General features: G+C 39.6%; 1 protein-coding gene across 5 annotated transcripts in view; it reads right to left on the bottom strand.

The window, feature by feature from the left end:
* The window catches only part of DNAJC12 (DnaJ heat shock protein family (Hsp40) member C12), a 131,464-nt gene that overhangs the window by 103,897 nt on the left and 6,624 nt on the right, over positions 1 to 20,943 (bottom strand). For all 5 annotated transcript variants that reach the window (XM_020998254.2, XM_078150743.1, XM_020998253.2 and 2 more), the window contains exon 3: positions 12,157 to 12,296. In XM_020998254.2, coding sequence (XP_020853913.1) covers positions 12,157 to 12,296 — 140 coding nt within the window. The remainder of the gene's footprint in view (positions 1 to 12,156; positions 12,297 to 20,943) is intronic.

The raw sequence follows: 20,943 nt of genomic DNA on the forward strand, positions 1-20,943 counted from the left end.
GGTAGGAATGGAACGTTATCAAACTAACCCCCTACTTGACAGGTGAAGAAATAGAAGCCCAGAGAAATGAAGGAACTTCATATCACAGGTAGCAAGGGCAGGGCCAGGATTCATGCCCAGGAACTCTGACTTCACTTTCAATGGCTTTCCACTATTATCTTTTTTTAAAAAAAGGTTTTTATTAGTAAATTCTTTCTTTCAGGATTGCAGTGGGGTAAAATAAACCTATTATATCTCCATGACAACATGCTTTCCAGAAATGTGAGTAGGGAAAGGAGGGGGACATTAAAGGATTTTAATGTTCATGTGTCATTTCACTGATGACCCCTTATTGACCAGTTGATTTTAGTTTGGGCCACAATGAGTGAATTTTTCACTCTTCCCTCCATAAAAGAAAAAGTATAGTATGACTAGAAGGATGAATAAGCAAGGGAAAAAAATCTCACCATAAGAAGCTAGTATGGTGGCAGGGATGCTCAAGACACAAAACCAGAAGAATGGAATATCTTGAAAACATCTACAAGCAAAGCCACAAAGTGAAATGTAGTTTGGATACAACCAGAAAAAGCAAAAGTTTAGAGAGCTAAATATATATATATATATTTTAAAACTAAATGATAACTGTCAAAGAAAGACATTTAAAAAAACTCAGAAAAAGAGGTACAAAGTCTTATCCAAGAAAATAACTCCCCAAAAATTAGAATTAACCAAACAGAAGCTAATGACTCCATGAGATATCAAAAATATAAAAATAAAGTCAGAAGACTGAAAAGGTAGAAGAAAATGTGAGGTATCTCACAGCAAAAACAACTGAGCTTGAAAACAGATCAAGGAGAGATAAGTTAAGAATCACTGGACTACCTGAAAGCCATGATCAAAAAAGGAGCCTTGACATATATTTCAAGAATCATGAAAGAAAACTGCCCAGATCCCTTAGAACCAGAGGACAAAATAGAAATTGAAAGAACCCACTGGTCACTCCGTGAAAGAAACTTCAAAATGAAAACTCCTAGGAACATCATAGCTGAAATTCAGAGCTTCCGGGTCAAAGAAAAAATACAGAAGGCAGACAGAAAGAAAGAACTCAAGTACATAGCAGCCAGATTTAGCGGCCACCACTATCAAATGAGGGTAATAATATTTTCATTTCTTCAGGCCCAGAACTAGAGGGAGGCAAAATAGACACCCACATAGAATACACATGAATTGGAGAGAAGAAAGAGAAGGGCTAACAATAGACATGTTTTGCTTTTGCTTTTTATAAAAACAATATTTTAATGCTCCTAAAATGCTCCCCTTTTCATGTAGGTATTTGTTTTGGAGTAAGTCTAGGCTCATGATTGATAGAGAATGCTCCATGCTTCCAGTGGACAGTTACTATCCAAAAGAACAATTTCTGAACCTGATACAAGGAACATAGTTCATTAAGTTCAACTTCCTTATTTTACAGATGAGGGAACTGATGCTCAGAGGTTAAGTGATTTGCCCAGGGTTGAATGGCTAAGCATCTGAGACAAGACTTGACCTCAGGTCTTCCTGACTCCAAGTCTAAACTTATCCCCATGCCCAAACCATGGGACCATCCATGACCATTCATGGCTCCAGCTACCTGTCTCCTACCTTGGAGGATGTAATGTGTATGTGTGTGTGTGTGTGTGTGTGTGTGTGTGTGTGTGTGTGTGTGTGTGTGTGTTATGAAAGAGTGCCATAGTAGAAATACCACTAACTGGAGGAATCAGAAAACCTGGTTCAAATCCTGGCTCTGTCACTACTTGTATGACCCTAAACAAATCCCTTCACTCTTCTGGACCTCAGTTTACCTTTCTGTAAAATAAGGAGATTGGACTATCTTCAAGCAATTGAAAGACATGTCACATGGAAGACTTTTTCTCTTTGACCCCAGAAGGCAGTACCAACAACCACGGGGTAAGTTGTAAAGAATCCAAACCAAATGTGGTGTCAGGTCAAATGTCCTAACAATTAGAGTCCTCCACAGCTAGAATGGGAGACCTCAAGAAGTGGTGGGTTCTTCTTCCTTGGAGGTCCTCAGAAGAGGCTGAACAACTTCCTGTCCAGAATGTCAGGGTGAGGATTGCCTTCTTGTATGGGTTGGGAAGAATGGATACTGAGGTCCCTTCCAACTGCCACGTTCTGTGAAAGATGATCTCAAAGATTCCTTCCAGCTCTAAATCTGTGATCATATGGATAATCTGTCTCACAGTTTTGCTGTGAGGACCAAGTGAGATAATATACCTAAGGTGCTCTGTTGCTTAAAAGAGCCAAAGACACGTCAGGCATCCAGGTAGCCCAGTGGATGGAGTACTGAATATGGAGTCAGGAAGACCTAGGTTGAAATCCAGTCTCAGACACTTACTGGGTATATGACACTGGTCTTCCTCAGTTTACCCAGCTGAAAATAAGGATAATAATAGCACCTACCTTACAAGGTTCTTACGAGCATAAAGTAAGATGTTGATTTTTAAAGCCATTTGCAAATTTTAAAATACTATCTAAATAAATGGTCAAAGGATATGAACAGGCAGTTTTCAGATGAAGAAATTAAAGCTATCTATAGTCATATGAAAAATACTCTAAATCACTGTTGATTAGAGAAATGCAAAATAAAACATCTCTGAGATACCACATCATACCTATCAGATGGGCCACATGACGAAACAGGAAAATGATAAATGTTGGAGAAGATGTGGGAAAATTGGAACACTGATGCATTGTTGGTGGAGTTGTGAACAGACACAACCATTCTGGAAAGCAATTTGGAACTATACCCAAAGGGTCATAAAACCACGCATACCCTTTGATCCAGCAAATACCACTGCTAGGTCTGTATCCCAAAGAGATCATAAAAAAGGGAAAAGGATCCATGTACAAAAATATTTGTAGCAGCTCTTTTTGAGGTGGCAAAGAATTGGAAATTGAGGGGATACCCATCAATTGGGGAATGGCTGAAACAAGTTGTGGTATATGAATGTAATGTGATACTATTGTTCCAAAGGGAATGGTGAGCAGGCAGACTTCAGAAAAACCTGGAAAGACTTGCATGAACTGATGCTGAGTGAAGTGAGCAGAACCAAGAGAATGTTGTATACAGTAACAGCAACATTGTGTGATGACCGGCTTTGTTAGACTTAGCTCTTCTCAATAATGCAATGGTGTAAGACAATTCCAAAAGACTCATGATGGAAGATGTTATCCACATCTGAATGCAGATTGAAGTATACTATTTGCTCTTTTGTTGTGGTGGTTGTTGTTTGTGTTTTCTTTCTCATGGTTTTTTTCCCTTTTGCTCTGATTCTTCTTTCACAACATAATTGATGTGGAAATATATTTAATATGGTCATACGTGTATGGCCTATATCAGATTGCTTGCCGTCTTAGGAAAGGGAGTAGAGGAAAGTGGGAAAATTTAGAACTCAAAATCTTATAGAAGCAAATGTTGAAAACTAAAAATTAATTAATTAATTAAAAAACTAGCTAAACACTAGTTATTATTAGCTAGGTGCTAGCTATCACAGGGCTATTGTGAGGAGCAAATGTGATAATATTCATAAAGTACTCAGCACAGTGCCTGGCACACAGTAAGTGCTATATAAGTGCTAGCTAATAATATTATTATTATTACATTATTATTATCATGGCAACTGTTATTATTATTTATAAAACAGAAATAATAATATTCAACCTACTCACCTCACAGAGTTGTTATGAGAAAAAAACAAGAACACTTAGTGAGCCTTCAAAATATGACACAGTGGGTAAAGAAAGGGAGTCTCTCAGGGTAAGTAGGTGGTGCTATGGATAGAACACTGGTTTGGAGTCACAAAGACTCTGGACAAGTCACTTAATCTTTCTCAGCCTCCATTTCCTTATATTAAAAAATGGAGATAATAATATCATCTACCTCCCAGGTTCTTATGAGGATCAAAAGGGATAATAATGGTAAAGTGCTTTGCAAGTCTTAAAGTGCTAAGTAAATGCTAGCTATCATCCTGTATCTCACACATATTGGCTGGAGGACTCTGAACAACTTTTAATCTCTCAGTGCTCCCAAGCAGCTCCCAAATATTGTAAATGGCAGAAGCAGATATCAGTCTACATTGGTAGAATTTCCACACTGGAAATTCCATACACTGATGACATTATGGGAATCATTTTTTTAAAAACAGAGGAAGGAAGGAAGGAAGGAAGGAAGAAATAAAGAAAGAAAGAAAGAAAGAAAGAAAGAAAGAAAGAAAGAAAGAAAGAAAGAAAGAAAGAAAGAAAGAAAGAAAGAAAGAAAGAAAAAGAAAGAAAGAGAAAGAGGAAGGAAGGAAGAAAGGAAAGAAGGAAGAAAAAAAGGAAAGAAGGAAGAAAAAAAGGAAAGAAGGAAGAAAAAGTAGTATAGAAATTGAAGTTATTGCTATCATGATTATTACCATTACAAATAAATCATTTACACATGATCTGCCATTTTCCACTCCACTCCTCTTCAGATGCCTCCCCATGATGAGGTAACTCTGGGTTATTGCAAACTATGCCAGGAGAATCTAACCTGTCACAGGTCCTGCCAAACTGAGGAAAGCCTTGAGTATGGGTCCAACAATGGATTTTACGTCTGTTGTCCAAGGACAACTAGCTAAACTCAGAGAGGCTCAGTCCCTCGAAAGGGTGGCTACAGAATCATGAATTTTTCATCCATGGAAGTGTCATTGTATCATAGATTTAGACCTACAAAGTTACTTTAGACCGCAGAAATCACTGAGTTGGGGCAGCTAGGTGGTACAGTAGATAGAGCACCAGCCCTGGAGCTCAGGAGGACCTAAGTTCACATCCAGCCTCACTAACTAGCTTTGTGACCATGGGCAAGTCACTTAACCCCGATTGCCTATGCAAGGGGGGGGGGGGTCATCACAAAGGCCAGAGTGAATTGCTTTCAGAGAATATCTTTTGAGTCCTTGAGGGGTTGTACTTGGCATTCAAGAGCTACAGGGAGAGCAAAAGTAATTTCAGCAGTACTATCCCCAGACACTACGTACATAAACAAATCCTAGAGACAATGTAACTTGGGCACAGCTACCCAAATCCACGTGATGTTTAGTTACCCCATTTATTTAAACAGAAGAAATAAACTGAAAGTGGTCGGACTTCGAACATATCAGATTGCACAACATGAGAATCACGAGCCTGGGGACAGAAAGTCCATGAAAGTAAGAGAGCAAGAAACAACAAAAATTGGCCACCCAGAAGACTTTTGAATGGAAAGACTGTGCCATACAAAGACCAGTGTTTCAACAACTCTGGACCATCAATAAAAGCCAACTAGCCATAGAACTCCAGCTAAGCCATCCATCTTAACTTTGACAACAAGACAAAGCATTCAGCCAGCAAGATGCAAGATTAATTATCAGAAGACTAGGGAGGCACATGGATGAGCAAAAACCTGGGTTTTGGTTTGTTGGGTTGGTTGCTTTGTTTTGGGGGGGGAGGTAGGGGATATTTTGAGATTACAAATGGAGAAAGGGGATGAATACCTAATATAAAAGATCCATAAATTGGTAGTGAGTTTCTGAAGGAGAACTGATTCCCCCCCAAGGAAAAAAATCCGCAGTTAAATCAACATTTTCTGTAAAGGAAGTAAGTGAAGAAACCAGCAAAAGTTGAAATCAAAGAAAGTAACACTATTTATTCTACTCAGGGATTTGAACTTGATTTTATTATAGAGAGTTATTAAAGAACATAAGGTATATTATCACACATAAGAGGCTGGCACATGGTCAGATAGAGCAGGCAGAGCCATATTTCATTTATCTGTGCTTCGAATCCCCACTCCACCCCCCAGACACACACACCCCACCACCACCACCAAATGTCAGCAAACAGGTCCGGATGGAGAGAGACAGCTGGTGTTCATTTCTAAGTGTGTGAGCTGAGTTAAGTGTTAAGTTACAGTGATAAGACAGATTTACTCTTAGTTATTTGTATAGATATCAAGCATCCCTTTGGGGAACCCAACACAAATGATGTTAATGTCCTTTAAAAAAATGACTGTCTCTGTACTGACAGTTAACTTGAAGAAGAAAAAAAAAAACATTTACAGGAATAATCACTAGAGAGAGAGGAAAAAATTTTGCATTCCCTATTTTATGTTTTTTACTGTACTCAGTCAGTCAATAAGCATTTATTAAGTGCCTACTGTGTGTACTAAGTACTGTGCAGACATGACAATGCAGGCACTGTGTTAAGCCCTGTGGTTACAAAAAGAGACAAAAGACAGTCCCTGCCCACAAGGAGCTTACAATCTAATGAGGGGGACACCAAACAAACAAGAGTGTACAAACAAGGTAAGTAGGAAATAACTCACAGAGGAAAGGCCCTAGAACGAAGAGGGGTTGAGAAAGGCTTCCTGTAGAAGGTGCCACTTTGTTGTTGTTATTTGTCCTTCATTCTCGAAAAGGACCTTGACATCAGGAATATGATATCATGACTTGCCAATGAATCAGATTTAAGTGATGGAGGTACTTGGGATCTGAAGGAAGTCAGGAGGCAGAGATGAATGGGGAAAGCCTTCCAGGAATGGGGGACAGGGAATGAAAACACCTGGAGGTAGGAGACGGTGCATCTTGTTTGAGGAACAGCCAGGAGGCCATTTCACTGGATCAAAGGGTACATAAGTAGAGAGTAAGATGTAAGAAGACTGGAAAGCGGTAGGGGGAGCTAGGTTATGAAGGGCTTTGAACAGCAGACTGAGGATTTCATATTTGATCCTGGAGGTGGTAAGGAGCCATTGGAGTCTACCGAGTCAGAGGGTGACAAAGGTTGACTTGCATAGGAAGCCACATACGTAGTTTACTGAACATGGGAGGTGATATGCCTCACCCTCCTTGGAAGACTTTTGCCTGTGTTCCTTCTTTTGTCTCTTGTGCCATGGCTCATGAATATAGGTTTTACTTTTAATGGGAAATGATAATAAAACCTTAAGGATCTTAGATTTAGAGCTGGAAGGGACCTTAAAAAGCATCAGGTTCAATGGCCTCATTTTTCAGATTAAGGAACTAAATAACGCCCAGAAAAGGAGCATGACTCACCCAAGGTCATATAGCTAGAAAGAGCCAGAGATGAGATTCACATCTAAGTCTTTCTGACTCCAAGTCCAGGGCTCTATCCATGAATATATTATCCTGTAACAATGCAGTATCAGAATGCCTCACTTTAGAGAATATATAAATAAATGAGCTTCTAAAGACTCATATGTGAGATTGATTTGACAATAGCAAACGCTATTTTTCTATTGCCTTTTATTATGAAATTTGAAATATGTTCCTATGAAAATAAGTCTGACCCCAAAATTGGAATAAAAACATTTTAAAGCATAGGAGACCTTTAAGAATAAATTATTTAAATTTAAAAGACATATTTAAGAAAAAGTATAAATAATTGATATCTGAAAAATTAAAAACAAACAAAGTGCTATTATTCTTCTGTTTGGCAAAATATATTAGTGGTATAAAGGGAAAATAACACTTAAAACTCATACTAAAAGTCTCTTGGTTTCTATCCAATCACCTTCCCTCCAGTGGTCTTGAGACATCGGTATTGGAAAACATCCAGAGCTCAGCAGGCCTTCAACTTGAGAGGACTTTATTTCTACAGACCTTAGTGTGGAGAAATCTGACCACCCCACCCCCCCGCCCAGCAATCCCATGCAACCCTCAGAACCATCTTTCAGTTGATCAACAGCTGCACATCTGCACTCTGGACTCTGGTAGACTTGGCCCAAGGTCATAATTCCTATCAAAGGATAATCCTTGCAGTAAAAACGAGAGAAGGGCAGATTCAGAGGCAGTACTGCGTCCAGAACACATTGTTTGTGTCCTAGAAATGCACATGTAGGCCTGCGTATACACAGTTTGGAGGAATCTTGAGTTGTCACCCCAGTAATAATTAAGCAGGACCAACTCCTGGGTGTAAACTTAGAGTGACATGTCAAAGGATGAAGGATAAGAATCCTGACACGTTTTTGGTCAGTCTCCCACAATAGACTTCAGAGTACTGTTATATATCCATACTAGCCATCTGATCTAACCACGAGGTACATTGGGACAACTCAGAGAAGGTTCTTATCTGAACCACAAATTTCTACTCAAATCCCAGTGGTTCTCTCTTACTCATAGGATGGAATCAGAACTCCTCTGTTTGGTCCAACCTGCCCTACCTCACCAGTCTCCCTGCTCATCACTCCTCTAAGCTGTCCCATTGGCCTAACTGCCATTCTGAACACTATTCCATGGAGAGGAAGGGGGTGGGGCTAGAGCCAGGGGAGCTCAGGAGAGCCAACTGGTAAATTGTCAGTGTAAAAGCAGAACCAAGAGAACTTTGTATACAGTAATAGCAATATTCTTTTAAGAATGACTGTGAGCAAATAAGTCATTTTAACTATTATGAATACACAAAGTAACTATAAAGGACATATGAAGAAAGATGCTATCTGCATCCAGAGAAAGAACTGATAAATAGAAGTATGTATAGAACAAGTTTTCATATATATGTGTGTGTGTGTGTGTGTGTGTGTGTGTGTGTATGTATGTATATATTTGTACCTATTTGTGTCTAATGGTAGCCATCTCTAGGGTGGGGGAGGGGAGAGAGGGAAGAAAATAAGGGAAAAAATAGATTTGCAGTTTCATGTGCAATCATATTTTTATTATGATGTTATAGAAATATAAATAAATGTGAAAAAAATTTTCAGTGTGAGCATTTACATCTTGGAAATAAGCAAATACTCTAAATTGGGGCTTGATTTATTAAACTTAAGAAAGTGATAATAACGCCCATTAAACTTTAAAGTGTGGCATGTATACATTTTTGTTTTGAAAGCCTAATTGTTAAATATTTACCAACAGACCCCTGAGCATCTCCCATCTCCTCCATTACACTGTAAGCCCCTTGAGAACAGGGACTGTATTTTGCCTTCTTTATATCCACATATAACCCAAGGCACATAGTAGGCACTTGAGAAGTGCTCTTAGCTGATGGCTCAGTGCTTTTGCACCATCTTCTGTCCCGGGAATGTTCTCCCTCTACACCTACGCCTCGTGGAATCTCTGATTTCCATCAGGAATCAGTGCAAGTAACACCTACAGGAGACACTTTCTGGTCCATCCAGGGCAGTGCCTTCCCATACCAGGTTACCTTTGTATGTATCTTATATGTACCTCTATAAATGTCTGTTGTCTCTGCCATTAGAATGTAACAATGTTGTCTATTATTCTGCAAGAAATGATTAAGGGGGAGGGGGGGCTCGGAGAAACCTTGTATGAATAGATGCAGTTGTATGAACAGATACACAATGAGATAAGCAGAACAAGGAGAAGAATTTATACAATAATAACATTGTAAAAGCAAACAACTTTCAGAGACTTAAGAACTCCAAAGCAATCACCAGCCATGATTACAGAGCACCAGTGACAGGAAGGTGATTAGAACTACATGTGCAGAATCAGACACACATTTTTGTTTCACTTGATTTTGTACATTTGTTACAAGGGTTTTATGGTTGTTTCCGGTTAAGGTGGGAGAATGGGAGAGAAGGGAAAATTTTTTTAAAATTGTTTAAGAATATAACCTCCTCGAACATTGTACACAGTAACAGCAACATTGTACAATGACCAGCTTTGATAATCTTAGCTCTTCCCAGTAATGCAATGATCTAAGACCCAAAAGACTCATGATGGAAAATGCTGTCCACGTTTAGAGAAAGAACTATGGAGTCTGAATACAGATGGAAACATACTATTTTCTCTTTTTTTTCTTGTGGTTTTTCTCTTTTATTCTGATTCTTCTTTCACAACATGACTAATGTGGAAATGGGTTTAATATAATTAATTACATTAATTAATTAATATAATTAATAACATGTATAGCCTATATCAGATTGCTTGCCATCTTGGGGAGGGGGCAGGGAAGGTGGAAAGGAGGAGGGGAGGGAGGGAAGAAAAAATTTGGAACTCAAAATCTTATAAAAGTGAATTTTGAAAACTATTTTCACATATAATTTGAAAAAATAAAATACTATTAAATGGAACAAAAAAGAATATAACCTCCTTAAGGGCAGGAATTATTTCCTTTTATCTTTGCTTCCTTAGCATTTGTCACAGAGCCTGGAACATAGTGGGCACTTAATAAATGCTTATGATTGATTGAAACCCAACAGAGATCAAGCAAAAACTCATTGTCAAAAGTGAGTGGCGAGCAGAGTATAGGTTACAAATAATTAGGGGCAGCCAGGTGGCATAGTGGATAGATCACCGGCCCTGGATTCAGGAGGACCTGAGTTCAAATTTGGCCTCAGACACATAACACTTACTAGCTGTGTGACCCTGGGCAAGTCACTTAACCCCACTGCCCAGCCAAAAAAAAAACCAACAACAAATAATTAGCAAATAGCTGTGAATATTATAGTCAAAAATTGAAATTGAATTAGGAAAGCCTTCAGCTATTTGGCATCCTTCATCTGGACAAGTCTCGCAAAATCAACATAGATTCTTGACCAAAGCTCCTTGGTCAGTTCCCAAAGGAAAATAGGTGCCTTTGGCAGGTTTATGCAAAGTATCCAGGAACAGACAACGCTCTTTCAGTCTATTCTAAATCAGAATCAGTTCCAGGCCGCCACACCTAGCTCCTAGCCAATGCCTCATACCAGTTGTTCTTGAATGTGCCACCTGTAGTGTGAACAAGGCAACATGATGATGATGCTTTTATTTTTATTATTTTAAATTTTTTTTATATTTTTTCTCCAATAAATTTTTATTGATATCTTTTGGTTTTGTATCATCTAAATTTCTTCTATTATCCCTTTGCTTCCCTGTTCTTTTTTCTTTTTTAAAATTAATTTATTTTTAGTTGTCAACATTCACTTCCACAAGATTTTGCATTTCAAATTTTCTCCCCATCTCATCCCTCCCCCCCACCCCAATATGGCATGCATTCTGAATACCCCTAATCTGCCCTCCCTTCTATCTCTCCCCCCCTTCTCTTATCCCTTTCCCCTTCAATTTTCCTGTAGGGCAGGATAGATTTCTATACCCCATTTCCTGTATATCTTATTTCCCAGTTGCATGTGAAAACAATTTTTTTAACTTTAGTTTTTAAAATTTTGCATTCCAAATTTTCTCCCTTCCTCCCTCCCCACCCACCCTCTTTGAGAAGGCAAGCAACTCGATACAAGTTATACATGTGTAGTCATGCAAAACACTTCCATAGTAGTCATGTTGTGAAAAACTAAGTATATTTCCCTTCGTCCTATCCTGCCCCCCATTTATTCTATTCTTTCTTTTGACCCTGTCCCTCCTTAGAAGTGTTTGAAATATGATGACGATTGCCAGCATAATAATAAAGTTTCTCCCCCAAAAAAGGCATTCCATAAGGGTAGAACATATTTACAGCTTGTTAACAGATTGAGTTACTAAGGCAATTTCTGTGCTTGCCAATTTTTTGTGCTCAATTCAAGTGATAGGGCAGTTCTTTCATGTGCTCTGTGTGACCTTGGGTAAGTCTCGAGGATCCAGTTTCTTCTGGTGGAAAAGTAAGACGTTGAATTAGATGACCCCTGAGGTCCTTTCTACCTCATGATCTAGGATCCTAGGATGCTGTTCACTGATTGGTGGAGTCAATGAGAGTGGAGAGATACATTTACCAAACCAACCAAAGTAATCTCAAAAATCTCAAGTGAGTCTACAGCAGCTACCAAGTCACCCAGGTGGCAAGTGGCAGGGCCAAGATTTGAACCTTGCACCCCAAGTCTAAATCCACTGTACAATGATCCAGTAGATAATGCATAGTGATGCATTTTACAATGAGGTCCACGTCTTCCATACTAGATTATTGGACTTCTCCACCATTGGCCTTTAAAGAAAGACAAAGATCTATTCTATGTGCAGTTTTTTATTTGTTTTTGTCTTTTGGTGAGGCATTTGGGGTTAAGTGACTTGCCCAGGGTCACACAGCTAGTAAATGTCAAGTGTTTGAGGCCAGGATTTGAACCCAGGTCCTCCTGCTCCAAGGCAGAGCTTTATCTACGGCGCCACCTAGTGTCCCCAAAGATCTACTCTACAGTGGTGCTGAGTCTCACATGCGATATGACCATCAAAGAGGAAAGCCTACCATTTTGACCGAGTTACTCAGAGCTTCCCACTGGTGGAAAGGGATAGGAACCCTGCTTCTCCGCCAGTAGTCATAGCGATCCCGACTTTCCTCATTGGTCAGGATATCCTTGGCCTTCTGGAGTCTCTGGAAATTCTCCACTGGGGGGAAAAAAGGCAAATGAAAAATACTTTTCCCTTGGGAAGTTATTTTAAATCCCTAAAATGTGTTTCTATGCTTTTGACCCAATGCATATGACAGAAAGAGCCTGCTGCCATGTGGACAGCCCACTAGACTCCCCATTTATGGGTATGGTTATGTGATTCTCTGAATTCTATTCTGTTCTAGGTAAAATTAAGGCCAGATACCAAATAGGAATAATGGGGAGGAGAGGGCAAGTAAGTATAAATGAATCATGTAAGACTCCAATTCAATTCATCAATGACTTACTAAGCATTAGCCAAAAACCAAACCAGTACCTGCCTTCAAAGAGCTTATACTCTGCCAGAGGGGTATAGCAAATGCAAGGGAGAGTCAAGGATTGAAGGGAAATGATAGGTGATTAGTAATAATGCACAAAGCCAGTCAATGGAAGGGACCAGAGGAAGAATTTATTTAGTGCCTACTGTGTGCTAGGCTACGTGCCTATGTGCTCAGAACTTTACAAATACTATCTCGTTTGATCCTTACAACATCCTTGAAAGATAGGTGCTGTTATTACGCCCATTTTCCCTTTTTTTCTTTTCTTTTCTTTTTTTACAACAAAAATAGCTTTATAAAAAAATTGGTTCACGCCCCAGGTAGCAGCCCATTTTCTTCTGTTATTGTCATCATCTTAGTTCCAACCTTGGTTCACATCTCATCTCTACCACTCGCTACCTGTGTGTACCCCTGTTTTTCAATTGAGAAAACTGAGGCTGACTGAAGTTAAGTTGCCCAGGATCAAACAGCTAGTAAATATCTGAGGCTGGATTTGGACTCAGGTCTTTCTGATTCCAGGCCCAATTCAGCTGCCTAGGAATCGACATGTCAAGTTTGGGGAATGATCAATCACTTAACGAGCGCATATTAAATAGCCTAGAAAGGGCTAGACTCCCCGTGCCCAAGACTAGAAGCAGCTCATGGGCTTAGGGCCAGACGTAGGAGCCCCTTTGGAGAAGTGGGGGGGGGGTGCCTCGGCTGTGTTATTTTATGTGTGTGTGTGTGTGTGTCTGTGTCTCTGTGTGTGTGCCTCAGCCCCCCAACTGAAGTGCTAACTCCATGAGGACAGACACTTCTCTGTATCTTCTCTGAGTCAGCATCTTCTCCAGGACACTGGAACAAAGCACTTAAGAGCATCAGTTCTTAATCTTGTTTGTGTCTTAGACCCCTTTGGCAGTGTGGTAAAGCCTGCAGACCCCTTCTTAGAATAATATTTGTTGCCTATATTCATAATAGAAGGAAATGCTAAATTTCAGTTATAAGTTAGTGAAAATAAAGCTATAATTTTTTTCTCAAATTCATGGGCTTCCTGAAATAAACCGCCCAGGCCCCTTTGAGTTGGGGGGGGGGGTCAATGGATCTCCAGTTTAAGAACACCTGCTCTAGGGTCATACAATCAGGACTTAATTAGCATTTGTTGGGTTGAGTGTATGTTCATCAGGCTGATATTTCCCTCCTATCACAGGCACAAAAGTTGTAGAGGTTTTCTAGTATTATGAGTTAGGAATTATGAGCTATGAGTCACTTTCACATGGTGCAAGATGGAGACATTATCATTTGGGTTTTCCAGAGGGAGAGTTTGAGCCTCTATTAATGTTGATCAACACACAGCATTGATAAACAAAGATCAAAGGACAGATTTTCTTTGCTGGCAAGCTGTCTTCCCCTTTCTCTCCCTTCCTTCCCCTCCCTCCCCACTGTAGAAAGTAAAAGCCAATTTCATTTGATATATGTTTTTCAATATGTGAAGTAATCAAATGAATCACATAAGATAAACATTCCCATCTGCAGAAAATGGGTTTCTGTTAATCAACCACAGGAACAAATCATGTGGAAGAGTCTTAAAAAGGATGATAAAACCAAAGGCTTCAAGCTCTGCTCTGCTGTGGGGCTAGATGGGCTTCTTGGTGTGTTCTACCTATTTCACCATGTAAGTCTTTGTCACTGCCTCATTTCTCATGTGTTAAAATCATTGCAAAGCTCAATTTCATTGATTGGTAAGGCAAGGCAATGTACCTGTTGTATCTGGCGTAAGGGTTTGTGTTGTTTTTCAGGCAATCAAGGTTAATTGACTTGCCCAGGGTCACCCAGCTAGTACGTGTCTGAGGCCAGATGTGAACTTAGATCCTCCTGATTCCAGGGCCGGCTGTCTATCCACTGTACCACTTAGCTGACTCTAGCTTGAGATTTCAAGGGAAAGATTCTAGTCATATTCAGCAAACTCACCTTGCCACAACATATGGATACAAAACAGAATGTACATGTACATAACAAAGTGTAGCCACCTGTGGGGCCCCTAACTGGTCCAGGTCCTGGTAGACACTGTAGCACACACAGAGACCAGGAGCAGATCAGCTCTACTCAAGGCTGAACAAACATCTGAGCAGTCCACTGAGGTGCATTGAAGACCCACATTTAGGGCTGAAAGACATCAGAGGTTATCTCATCCAAACGCTCAAGGTGACAGATTAGCAAACTGAGACTCAGGGAGATAAGGTCACTTGTCCAAGACCATATAGGACCATACAGGTACAGAAGCAAGGCTCAAACTTAGGTCCCCTCTTTCCATTATACCAAGCTGCCTCTCCTTTGGTTATAGATGATTTTCAAGGTTGGATTAAGAATAATTGCTTTGCTTTAATCCATAAAGTTGCCAAGAAGACCCCAAATAGTGTCATGAAGAGTCAGACATGACTGATATGACAAAACAACAACAAAATCCATAATTCATGTAGAAAATTGTTGTTCTAAGGAAGGCGTTACGATCTGAAAAACAAATTTATGAAGCTACTAGCACTGACTCAACATCGGAAGGGCTACACAAAAACAGGTATATTGTTAGTAAAGCCGTGAATTGGCATAACCATTCTAGATACAAATTTGGAATTACCTAAGGAAAATGACTAAACTATTTGTACTTGTTGACCCAACAATACTACTACTGAGCACAAATTCCAAAGAAGTCAAAGAGGAAAAAAAAACAAACTAATCGATCCCAAAAAATTGATTACTGCATTCTTTGTGGTAGCAAAGACCTAGAAATAAAGTGATTGTTCATCAACTGGGTAATGGGTAAATAAAACTATGGGATATACCTTCTGCCAGAGAGGTGATGAATTCAGGATGTAGAATGAGATAGTTTTGGATAGAGCCAATGCGGAAATTTATTTTGCTTGACTGCATATTTGCTACAAGGGTTTTGTTTTTCTTATTTTTTTCCCTCAATGATGAGAGGGGGTAGGAGGAAGATAAAATATAATTGTTAATTTAAAAATTAAATTATTTTTTAAGGCCTATGGGATATGAATATAAATTTTTTGTTTGTTGGGTTGGACAGGAGGAAGACAGCAGGCTGGATTGTCTTCAGGAAATTACAAAACTCCTTTAATGACTCCAGGCTTCTTATGGAATCTGCTTCTGCACTGTTGATGTAGCCACTCCACCCTCCAAACTAGACCATACTCAGAAGGAATTAGGTTACTGTACTCAGTTCTTAACTCCCTAGGAACATATTCCACTCTGACTCCTTCTCTAGAGTAGCCTACCCCCATTATCTTTCCACCTCCCATTCTGAGAACTGCAATCAAACCAATGTTACCATGGCTTCTCAAAATGACATGTCAATGCCCTTTGTTATGGCACCATTTGCCATCTCTACAACTTCCCAGATCAAAACTCCTTTCCCTGGCCATCAATCAATCAATCAATCAATAAACCTGTATCAAGTGCCTACTAGATGCCAGGCACAGTGCTAAGCACTAGGGATACAAAAAGGGGGGAAAGACAGTCCCTGCCCTCAAAGAGCTTACAATCTAATTCCTCTATATGTGTTGTCTTCCCCTATTAGAATGTAAGTTTCTTGAGGGCAGGGCCTGTCTGGTTTGCTTATAGTTGTATTTCCAGCACTTGCTGTGTGTGAAGCGCTACACTAAATGCTTAATAAATGGTTTTTCATTAATTCATTCATGGAAACAACGGCCTGTCATTTTAACAGCACCATTCTGCCACCGTCACTGTATGGCAACAAGCCATAGAATGCAACAGACAATGGAAAAGCGTAAGGTAAGTAACCTTAAGATGCAAAATAGAACCAATAAGGAAATTCACAAAAGATCAGGAATGATGGATGTCATCAATGAAATGTATGATGGGAAAAGAAAGGTTGCTCAAGAGGCAAGGGCAAGGGTTGGTGAGTGTTTCTCTGGAACCTTCAAAATGTCAGAGAGAAGATCAGGCTTCTGGCACATTGGGTGGATCCCGTGTGGAGAAGTTAGGGGAGATCCTGCAGAAGGATCACATAAGGTAGGAAGGGTTGCAATCTGCATTACTGGAGGAAACTTCCAAATAGATGAAATCGTGGATCTATTTGAGTATGGATATCATGGAATAATATTGTACGATAAGAAATGACAGAAAGACAGGAATCAGAGAAACATGGGAAAATACAGAGTAAAATCAACAAACCCCAAAGTCAATATATGAAATTGCTACAACAATGTAATTGCGAAGATCACTAAAAGGGAATCCAAACCCAGGGATGCCGCAAGTAAGCATGTACACCAAGAAGGTCATTGATAAAAAGGAAAGCCCAAATACATACCAAAGTATTTGTAGCAGTATCTTTTTTTTTTTGTGGTAGCAAAGAACTGAAAACAAATCAATGTCCACTGACTGGGAAATGGCAGAACAAATTGTGGTACACTGATGTAATATGACTGTGTTGTAAGAAACAACAAATAAGATGACTACAGAAGAGCAAGTAAGGACTTACAGGAACTGATTCAGAGTGATATAAGCAGAGCTAAGAAAACAATGTACACAAAGAATACACCCATGTAAATGGTGCACCACAGAACAATAGAAGGTAAATGCAGCAAAATTACAAAGAATAGGTTTCGCCCCAAAGAAAAGGTATTTGCAGAGGTCCTGGCTTTTCTGTCTTACGAAAGAAGATACAGTGCGTAGGCGTGGCGGGAGAAGAATGTAAGATATATTCAGAAATGACTGATCTATGGGTATGGCACATTGCATATATTTTCAGACTTTTTCAATATGTTGATCAGTTTGATTTTTTTCTCTCTTTATTTTCTTTAAAAATATCATTTCTTATACGAGGTGGCTCTCTGAGAGGTTGGAGAGAAAGAGATACCAGGAAAAACTAAATCCACTGAGGAAATATAGCTTCAGGACTATATAAGGAGCCTGGCAGAAAGTTCCACTGCACCTAAGGGAACCTCATGAGGGCCCCCATAACAGGAGAAAAGGACCTGAAGTAGCTTTTGAATAGCATCATTTGCCAGATATGCTCAAAATTTGAGCCCACTTTCCCCCTAGAATCTGCATGTCCTCATGGGAGAGAATGCTTCTAGTTTAACTGGATGTTTTTGTATCAACTATTTTATTGCACTACCTTAATAAAAGCCAGTTTCTCGAAGCTAATTAAGTCTGCCTGGCTAATTGATGCTAACTAAAATGTGGGGAAGCGCATTGTTAGGTGCCTGTGAGCCACAGCATTAGAGAAATACCCCTACTCCTTCAAGATCCCCTAGAATCCCAAGTGTGGAAAAGCCCACCAGCTTATGGGGATCTTCCTACCTGTCCACACTAGGGAGGCTTGGTAGAGTGAGCCCAGAGCCTAGGCTGCACCAGCATTGCAATAGTGGCATTTTCTCATCTATTTCACGGCAATTGAACACTTAAGGAGGCTTCTCCTCCTACACCAGTGAAGTCATAGGTCCAAGCAATATAGAGACAGACCCAGGTAGGGATCTGATAAAGTTAGAAAATGGAGGGCAAGAGTTAGAAAATGAAGAACTGACAAAATAGATAAAACCCTGGAATTTATTCATCTGTCGACATGTCATATGACCCTGGCACAATGTAAGCTCCTCAAGGGCAGGCCTTGTCTCATTTTTGTATTTGTGTCCTATGTGCCTATCACAGTGTCGAGGCCATAGTAGGCACTTGATACATATGATTGATTAAAACTGTCCCATCTCGCTAAACCTTCTTTTCTTCATCAGCAAAATAGGAATCATTACAATTATACCTCCTACTTCACAAGGGTATTGTGGGGAAAACATTATGTCAACTTCGAATTGTCACAGAAATTTCTGAGGGCCATTCATCTTGATGTGTGAGCAATAAATTTTGTTTTCTAAAAATCACTTGTTTCTATGTTGTCCTGTGACTAGCGTATATGAGGTGTGGAGAGGAACTGTACTGTTTCCCAAACTAATGGCTTCAACAGCAAGTGTGTTTGTAGAAACAGCAGCAAAGTCAACTCCAAATTCAAACTCATGCATTCTGAGGCCTGATCAATGCCAGATCTGAATGACATTCATCGTTCTTATATTAAAGATTTCAGAGATACTAAAATACCCATCTAGGGTAAATGAACTGCCCTCATTTTTGTTTTATTTTTTTGAGAGATGGGTGATGATGGATGCAGAACTGCTGCATTTGCCGTCAGATTTGGTTTCTCTGTTGGTTGGTTTTACTTAACTGTTTTTCATAGAATCATAAAATTTGAGAATTATCTGGGATCTTAGCAGTCTAGTCCATACACTGAGGAAATCGTGGCTTTTCTGTCTTACAAAAGAAGATACAGTAGGTAGGAGTGGGGGGAGAAGAATGAAAGATATATCCAGAAATGACTGATATAAAAACCACACACACACACACACACACACACACACACATATACATATATGCACACAGGATAGAAAGGTAGTTAAAATAAAATACCTACCTTGGGGAATTTTTAAAAAATTATTTAAAAAACATAACGCTTTTCTAACCTAAGAAAAGCATGAAACCTCTTTAATTTGCAGAATTTAATATCTTTCCCAGTTTGGTAAATTGGTATACTAGAAGGCCTGGAATATAAGAATATTCTGAAATATCAAACTAAAGATACTAGAAATAGTAGGATAAAAACAATTTATTTCCATATAAAATTATAATATCGACTTATAATGATTTGTATTGAAAGTAAATATATACTGATAGGAGTAATTATAGTAAAAAAATGTTTAATCTTTAAAAAAATTTGCATCAGATGATACAATTGATATGCCTGACCTTATGTTAAATAAAATGGCTGCTGTAGATGATGTAATGATTAAAGCACTGCATTTGGAATCAGAGGACCTGTATCCAAATCTCACTTTTGTTACCCTGTCTATGACTTTGGGCAAATTGCTTGTCCTCATCTAGAAAATGCAGGTCTTGGGTTGTATGATCTGAGGTTCCTGTAAGAAACAAGGTCACAACATCCTAGGAGGTCAGAGTGGGTTCTGTGATAAGTTCTAAGGATGGAATCATTTCCATTGACGGGCTGAGTCACTTCTTTAATTTAATACTACAAGAAAAGATATGAACATGGATATCGTCTCACTTTAAACAATATTTATTCAGTCTCAAGTTTTATTGAACAAGGAATATTGCATAAAGCCTGTCTCCATGGCAACCAGAAGTGACAAGGATCATGACATGCTCTGGTATTTTCTAGAACCATGCAAATGCTACCATAGGTCAAGCTTCATTGAAAAAAAATCTGCTTTGTTTTGTTTTAAAAGTGCTTCTCAAATATTTATACTTGCATTACTATTTCTATTCAAGGACAATAACCTAATTGTTAGCTGCTCAGCTCCTCTGTCAGAAAGTAAATAGACAGGGCAGCTGGGTGGCACAGTGCATAGAGCACCGGCCCTGGATTCAGGAGGACCTGAGTTCAAATGCGGCCTCAGACACATAACACTTACTAGCTGTGTGAACCTGGGCAAGTCGTTTAACCCTATTGCCAAGAAAAAGAAAAAGAAAGTAAAGAGACTACTTCCCAGTGGTACTTGACTCATGTTTTTGCTGATGGAGGCATCCAAATACCACAAAGTAAAGGAGCTTATGACCAACCATCCCCCACCATCTACCTTCCATCCACCCTGCTATTGCTTCTTCTGAATCTCCTGAGACCATACCCTGGATAACAGTATACTCAGGTTTGAAACTGTACATGCTGTCCTGACTGGTGAGTCAGACAGTGAAAATACACATGGCCCAATGTACCCTGCTGACCCAAGACCCAAGACCATGCTTCATTCATATCATATCTGACCAGCCATCCCTCTGATGGCCTTGCCATCCACCCTGCTGCATCACCATCACCCTCGCCCCTCCATTTTCCACCTCTTATTTTGCAATCAATAATCAAACCAATATTAATGTTGCTTTGGGACAGAAAGCATCTGTTGAATTCTCTAGAAACACAGCACACTACAGTGGAAAGAACTCAGGCTCTGGAGTTGGAGGAGCCAGGTTCAAATTCCACCTCTGATACGAGGTATGTGATGTTGGGTGAGTCACTTTGCCAAACCAGGCAGGAGCTACCTCACTTGTAAAATGAAAGAGTGGGATTAGAGGGACTCAAAGGCCCCTTCAACCTGGAATCTAGTTTCCCATAATCCCTGTGGCTCCACCGCCCATCTCTGCGACTCCCCGAAACAAAGCCCCCTTCCCTAACCACACCTCTCTTCTATATGTTGGGTCCTCCTACTTTGACGGAAGAGGCCTGCTTTTGAATGTGTGTCTCCAGAAACTTAGACAGAT

This window comes from Phascolarctos cinereus, unplaced genomic scaffold (genome assembly GCF_003287225.1).
Source record: "Phascolarctos cinereus isolate Bilbo 61053 unplaced genomic scaffold, phaCin_HiC Scaffold_3;HRSCAF=262, whole genome shotgun sequence".
Classification (NCBI taxonomy): Eukaryota; Metazoa; Chordata; class Mammalia; order Diprotodontia; family Phascolarctidae; genus Phascolarctos; species Phascolarctos cinereus.